This window comes from Lactuca saligna, chromosome 7 (assembly GCF_052625555.1).
Source record: "Lactuca saligna cultivar CGN05327 chromosome 7, ASM5262555v1, whole genome shotgun sequence".
NCBI lineage: Eukaryota > Viridiplantae > Streptophyta > Magnoliopsida > Asterales > Asteraceae > Lactuca > Lactuca saligna.
Window position 1 is genome coordinate 113,350,763 of NC_136423.1, and position 7,325 is coordinate 113,358,087.

At 35.6% G+C, this 7,325-nt stretch overlaps 1 protein-coding gene across 6 annotated transcripts; it reads left to right on the top strand.

The window, feature by feature from the left end:
- Positions 1-1,517: 1,517 nt before the first annotated feature.
- Positions 1,518-6,602, top strand: LOC145006135 (p300/CBP acetyltransferase-related protein-like protein). Of its 6 annotated transcripts, none has more exons than XM_078965231.1 (9): positions 1,520-2,563; positions 2,637-2,738; positions 3,264-3,347; positions 3,876-3,968; positions 4,070-4,339; positions 4,418-4,885; positions 4,997-5,334; positions 6,099-6,188; positions 6,324-6,602. In XM_078965231.1, exons 1-5 carry the CDS (start codon positions 2,540-2,542, stop codon positions 4,247-4,249), a joined length of 483 nt encoding a protein of 160 aa, XP_078821357.1. In that variant the 5' UTR covers positions 1,520-2,539; the 3' UTR covers positions 4,250-4,339; positions 4,418-4,885; positions 4,997-5,334; positions 6,099-6,188; positions 6,324-6,602. The 6 variants fall into 6 exon arrangements, 3 of the variants coding, with proteins under 3 accessions (XP_078821357.1, XP_078821358.1, XP_078821356.1); XM_078965232.1 differs by having other exon boundaries at positions 4,997-5,307; XR_013662811.1 differs by having other exon boundaries at positions 1,518-2,563; positions 2,637-3,191; positions 3,754-3,968; positions 4,997-6,188.
- The last annotated feature ends 723 nt before the right edge of the window (positions 6,603-7,325 follow it).

A 7,325-nucleotide genomic window follows, 5' to 3' on the forward strand; every position in this document is an offset into this window, starting at 1 on the left:
GGACTGTAGCTAACAGTCAGGGCGCGAGATCATGACTTCCCGTATAGATCTATACACATTTGACACGTTCTCCGAACGGGAGACTCTGGTTATAGACAGGACTTGCAGCATTACTTTCTAATAAAGAAAAGTAACGTTTGAAGATATACACGTCTCATGGATTCTCAACTAAGCCTGTATTAAAGTGATAGTTTTGTATGCAAAGTTTGTCCTTTTTCACAATGTTTGACAAAGCAAAATCATAAGTTTTTAGAATGTATAAAACGACTTATCAATGAAAGGTACTTTGAAATCATTATATACTTCGTATAAGTCTAATGCACACAAAGTATGACAAGAGTTTTCCATAGTAGTAATGAGTTCCAAGTGATTTATTCGATAAAACAAGTGAAGTTAAACTTTATAAAATACACGATAATAACCGTATGTTTACTTGTATTCCCCCCTAAAAGAGTATAAAAGCATTTAAAATGTATTTAAAGTGTGTTTGAAAGGGGTATGAACTCACTTGAAAGTTTGAAGATGGCAAGATGGAAAACCGGGCAGAGTTTCGTCTCGGGAAATGGATTTTCCTCGGGATTCTCGGCATTCCTCGGGAGTAAAATCGACCTTCGGGACTTGCACAAAATGACCAGGGCTTCGGGGTAGTGCGAGCACGGAAAACGAGGTAAAACGCAAGAAAAAGGAGAGAGAATGAGCCATTTGCCCGGGAACCCTCGCATCCCTTTTATAGGGGGCTGAGAAGCATGCGTACGCGGGGCGTACTCCCGTACGCGGACGTCATTGCTGACCGCATCCTCGGCTGCAGCGCTTCGGATGGGACGGGGAGGGGGGCAGCTCGCATAGGGGCGACGTGGACGATTCGAGGCCGTGGCCTCGAGTACGCGGGGCGTACGAGCGTACGCGGCACGTACTACGGCCCTAGGCTGACTCCCCTTCGGATAATACCGAATTTTTAATAAAAATTATATATAAATTATTTATCAAACTTTAAAAATTCATAACTTATTGATACGATGTCCGATTTGAGCGTTTTTTATGCATGTTTGTAGTTCAACGATATCTATGACTTTCATTTAGATACCTAAGATCAGAAAGTGTTTTACTGAAACTTTGCATTTTTACGCAACTTCGTATTGCCGGTTTTTGTCAGAAAACTTAGAATGATCATAACTTCTTTGTTATAACTCGGATTTTTGTGTTATTTATATGTTTGGAAACCTTAAGAAGATACCTACCACATAGTGTACTCCAAATAGAGTTTTTGAATACTTCATTTTTCGATGATATTCTAATTCCTTTCTCAAAGAGGTTACAAGACTCGATTTTTGCTGACTTGAAATAACGGGTTGTTACAATGTCATTTTTCCAAAATATGAAGCATAGAAGACACCTATTTATGTGTGCTCTACAATTAGTGCCCAACAAAAAAATTTAAAAACACGGAGGGAACCTAAAATAAAAAAGTGCGTCGTGTAGAATTGTTGCTTTATAATTTTTTTCATCAACACGCGTTCTTCAATTTTTTAATTGCAAAGGGGGGAATGAAATACCAAAAAATTGAAAACCCCGCCTGATACTCTCCTCCTTCTTCTTTGTATGTTGTGAAATCCTCTTCGATGAAAAGAAACCCTAAAAGCATTGTGTGGGTTCGTAATATGCGATTTTTAGTTGTGAAGTTCCGGAAATCATATTTTTAACTTCGATATGCGATTTTTCTGAATTGGTATTTGGTGTGTAGAAGATCGATATTCTGATATTTTTGAAGTTCTTAAAATCCTCTTCCATCAAATAAAACCCTAAAACACCACCTGATACCCACCTCCACTACCTCCAACCCACACCAAATCTTCAAACCTCGCATGATGACGATGTACAGGCGGTGGGGATTGTCATTCAATGCGGCGAGTGAATCAGGAGCGATAGGTCCTCACTCTTAATGGCTGGTTTCCAGTTGCAATTGACTTGGCAAACGAGTTTGTTGTTGAAGAAACGAAAGAACGATCCTCCATTAGGGTTCAAGAATCTCGGTAATACCTACTACCTCAACGCCGTTCTCCAGTGCTTAACCTATACTCCTTAATAGAGGGAAAATGGAAATCCCCAAAAAAATTAGAAAAACCCGCTCGTTTCTCCTCCACCTTTGTTTCCCTCTTTCATCTCACTCACAACGCCATAGATTGAGGATTATGTGACTCCTCAATTTCCTCATTCGCTCCTCGCCGTTTCCATCTGCCGCCATCCCTTGCCGTCTCCTTCCATCTCCAGTCATGTCCTCACCAAATCGACAAAAGAATGCTTGCTTTGAACCGCACCTCAAAAAATTAGGTCATGTCCTCTCGCTCACAAAGCCGACGATTGAGGATTTTGCTACTCCTCAATCGCCTCCTTCTCTCCTCACCTTTTTTGTGTGTAAGCCTCCTTCAACGTCTCCTTCCATTTCCGACATTCTACTTCTCCCCTATACATTCTAATTCTCCCTGTACATTTCCATTACTTTGATAATAATTTGATCTCGTCCATCACTCTGTACAAATTCATGGCCAAATACAATTGTAAGAAGGTATGTACCCTGACTTGTCTTTGACATTGATCTTGGATTCAAGATATATTCGCCTAATTTTAAATGTTAGCAGTTGGTATTCTCTTCATCAACAACTGTGTATAGACAGCTGAAGAAAATTCCATGTGTTGAGGACTTTGAACTCAAGGGAATGAACCCATATAGGCGCACAAAGGTAGTAGCCAACGAAGAGTTTATATAATTGATACAAATGTTTGAAATTTTATTGTTTATATGTGTGTTGGTTAGCTGTTCCTTGAAGAGATTGCTCGAGATATTCATAATGCAGATTGGGAGTGGAAAATAATACTGCTGACTTCTCTTGTGGCTTCGTTTTTTGATTGATGGAAATCAAAGATTCCATTAAAGAAGAAAGGTTTTCCAGCAGCATATGAATCAACCTTTGAAGCTGAAAAAAACACCAATGTATTTATTTGGAAGGAATGGAATTTGTGATTGGAGTTGAACTCCAGGGGAATTGGAATCTGAAGAAATTGTATTTTGTCATGTCTTTGGTTTGGCAAGAAATGGAATAGAATTCATAAAAGTCTCAATTTACTTTAAATGGAATGGAATTCAATAATTAAAACTGAATAATTTTTAGGAAATGGAATAAAATCCATCAAAGGTATTTAGACACTTAACTCTTTTTTTTTTCTAGGGACAAAGTCATCTTTTTATACTTTTCCTTTCCACGTAGGCAGCTGCAAGAGTCTGGAGAGATGGGCAGAAGAAGAGAGTATACATCTATAGGTTTTTGAGCACTGGAACTATTGAAGAAAAGGTAACAGAAAAATTACAAATATTTCTACTATTTTTGCTTTTTCTATTTTCAGTTTAGTTAAGCAAAGGGTAAAATTTATTCAACAAACACTAGCTAAGTAACATTCAGGTATTTCAGTATTTGTTACTTCTTTTCGAACATATGCAAATGCTTCTTGATGAATAATAATAAATATCACACCTCATGAATTCAGGGGACAAATCTATCTACTGAGGATCTACGGGATCTATTTACATTTCATGAGAATGCAAAGCAAGTTTACTTTTTTATAAACTGTATTCTTCATGCATTGGAGGTGTGTGTGGAATTTGATTCAAGTAAAGATATATAAAAAATATATAGTAAACTTATATTTTAACAAGATATTAACAATAATGGTAATATTGGTTTTATAATGTTGTTATAGAATGATTTGGTGCACGGATGGGGTTTGGATATTGCACTTCGACCATGAAAAATAAAAACTAATACTTGCAAAACTAGTAACTAGTAACAAAAGTAAAATCTATTTTTCAAATGTTGTTATAGAATGATTTGGTGCCAGATGAGATAGCTCCAAAGAAGGTGATGAACATTGTTAGACGCCTAGAAGAAGGCCTGTTCAAGACTACAACCACAAAAGTAAAATCTATTTTTCTTTGCATTGAATTTTGAACGAATCCATCTAGTTGATATCCGGAAACATATCCGACTAAATATACAAATTATTATATGTTTTATAGGAGGAATACATGAATTTAGATACATTGGAAAACCGTTTACATATTCTAATCAGACGCCTCCCGTTGTGCAACCAAAATCAACATTATCAGCAACAAGGCAATACCTCTGTTCCCATGGGAACAATGATTCCAAATCTGGGCATGGCACAAAGTGGGAACTCAAATATAATGGCCACATGATGCCATCACCTGTGCACACAGGAAACCTTTTACCTAATACCACCCGAATTTCCAATGGGATGCAAAATGGTTCCTTGGGGTCGTCTGATGGTAAAATTTGTCTCTTATTATTTTATATTATTGACTTTCCTTCTACTCTGTATCAAAACATTGGATCCACTTTGGCAGGAGGTTTGATGAATGGTTACCAATAGTCAACATCAAAGTTTTCAAGTGGAAATAGTTTCATTTCATCAATGGGGGCACAAAGAATGGACAGCTAGATGATGCCTACTCCTGGATTTAATAATAGTAATACTAATCAGTCTTACATGAACACAAATATGTCCAACAATGTTGTTGGGCTATCGACTATTGACTCAACAATGGTATCTTAGTCTCAGCCACTGAACCAGAAGCAGCAAGTCAGTGTCCAAAACAGTCGCATATTACATAGCCTTGGGAGCCATACGGGTGGGGGAATCAGGTCTAGTTTACAACAGAAAGCTTATGGATTTTCAAATGGCTCAATAAACAACGGATTAGGAATGATGCCCAATAATTCACCTATGACGAATGCTTCAAGAACCTCAGAAAGCTATGTGATACCTTCTCATTATGGGAACATGAATGTCCATCAACAACAGATGTCACAGGGTACTCTCTCTCTCTCTCTCTCTCTCTCTCTCTCTCTCTCTCTCTCTCTTCTTTTGGCACGGTAGTATCCTCTTTAATGTTGATGGGGTACTTAATACGTATACTTTGCAGGTGATGGTTATGGGAGTAGCACCACTAATTCTTCTCGAATAGGAAACTGTTATGTTCCCACAACCTCAAATACATCAATGATGAATAATCAAAACATGAATCCAGTAAGCTTGCATGCACTACATACACGAGTGCTCCTTTGATGGTCAATCAGCCAAATTTCGTCAATACTCAGCAGGCAAAAAAGATGAATTTCAGGTTTCAGCATTCACTACATGAGACTCCTATGCAATCTCAGCAACATGTTCATTTTCAACAACTTGTTCAAAATCAAAGTCAACAGATGCAACAGAATCGACATTTGTTATATGGTCAGTCTCAGCTGTTGGCTTTCAATGGTATGTTTAAAAGTTTAGTTTGTAAACAATTATTTTGTTTCAGTAATTATTGTAAAATAAAGTAGAGCTACAGATATACATTGTTTTTATATTATAATCTTATTTCGGTTTTAATGAGCTTTCCATGTCTTATTTGTATTTTTAACTAAATTACAATTTTATTTTCTAAAAATAACTAGAAAATCATTTTTTTTATTAATCTTATTTGGATTTTAGTGAGCTTTTTGTATGTTTAATTTTTTTAGTTTGTAAATAAAAGTTCCATTAATTATAGTTGCATAATTAATGAAATTACATCACTTGTTAGTCCCACGCAAAAGGAAAAATGAAATTACATCACTTGTTGAGGTAATCTTTATCTGGATTCTTGTAAAATTAAGTCAACTCTAATTTAAGTTTTGATTCTAAAGACTAAAATAAGTTTAAATTTTGATGTGAATATGTTAAGATACACTGACTCAATCAAACTTTGAGAATTATAGCTCAAAAGCTCGTGATTCTCTAAGTAAGTTAGCTTTTTACCCTTTGATGCCTTGAAAAACACTCCTTGTTTGTTTCCTTCATGCATATGACAAGCATCTGCTCGCCAAGTAAGTTACCTTTTTACCCTTTGACTTTCTTGGTCAAGGTACTTGACTAATTTCTATGTTGCATGAAAAAGAGTATTGACTATTGAACCCTATTGATTTTAAATCAAATTATCAAATCATATATAAACTACCCAAACAATATTCAAATTTTATTTTATCGACTCAATTTTGCAGACGAGCATTGTGTTTACATTAGAAGAAAGCCCTAGTGTCTTGTTCAATGCTTTAGCTGTGTTTGCTCTAAGGGAGATCAACTTATCAAAAGTAAGTTATTTTTTTCACCATTTTATTTAATATTTTGTGATTGAATGAAAGTCTTAATGAAAGTAATTAACAACCCTTTTTCTATAAATGATGTTGTGATTGTGGGAGAGGTGCTATGTTTTTCTCTGTTGCTAGGTAACCTTCTCAACAACAACATTCTACTTAAGCAGGTGAGTAATCAAGATTAAGGGAGACTTGTAATCATGTTTGGCATTCCTTTCCATTACACATTAAGCAGGCGGTACGCACACAAGATGTTGTCAAAAACAAATATCATGAAATGTTTCCAGTAAGAAACAAACTTGTATGGTTATTTGTTAGTTTTATATGAATGTATAACCCATGTTAGCAATGTATTATTTTTGTTTAACATTTGAGTGATTCTTTATATGACATTATAATTTTTTTAATTTATTTTATTTTTTGAGTATGAAATTTTATTTTATATTATAAAAATTTAATATAAAAATTAACAAGTATATAATTTTTTTTACACATTTAAATTTACGATACGAAATAATGTGTGTCATCTTCATTTATGACATGGTCTTTCTTGACAGGGGCTTTCTTGATACGCACTGCATGTCGTCTTCATTTGTGACAGGGCCTTCCTTGATAGGCATTGTGTGTCATAAACGCGCATCGTAATTGCGCATCATAAATGAGCGTCGTAAATGTGTGTCGTCTATAGACGACGCGCAAAAGCGCGTCATCTCTCTTTATGACAGGGCCTTTCTTGACGCGCATTTGCGCGTCGTCTGAGCCTTTTACGACGCGCAATGAGCGTCATAAATGGTTGTTTTTCTAGTAGTGAATGGAAATACTTTTACGCACTCGAAGGATTAAACTTACAAATGCTCAAATCTGGAAAATATTGGATTTTCTATGGATTTTTACTATTCTCAAACATTAATCATAGCTTTTATATTACATGATTTTAAACACTTTTATACAAGCAACGACACTAAATTCTTATGAACTCACCAGCTTTATGCTGATACTCGTTTTCAAAATAACTTGTATTCTCTGGTCAAAAATAGATAAGTACTGGTGCAGCTTTTGAGAAGATGGAGTATATACAAGACCATCTTTTATTTTTTTATACTTTTGGTGTCTATCAAACTGTACAGAACACGG

Excerpts from the sequence above, each read along its gene's own strand:
- LOC145006135 (XM_078965230.1), top strand. The coding sequence starts at position 2,540 with ATGGCCAAATACAATTGTAAGAAG. Across the intron at positions 3,348-3,875 it reads CTGGAACTATTGAAGAAAAG|AATGATTTGGTGCCAGATGA; the intron begins GTAACAGAAAAA and ends ATGTTGTTATAG. Across the intron at positions 3,969-4,069 it reads TCAAGACTACAACCACAAAA|GAGGAATACATGAATTTAGA; the intron begins GTAAAATCTATT and ends TATGTTTTATAG.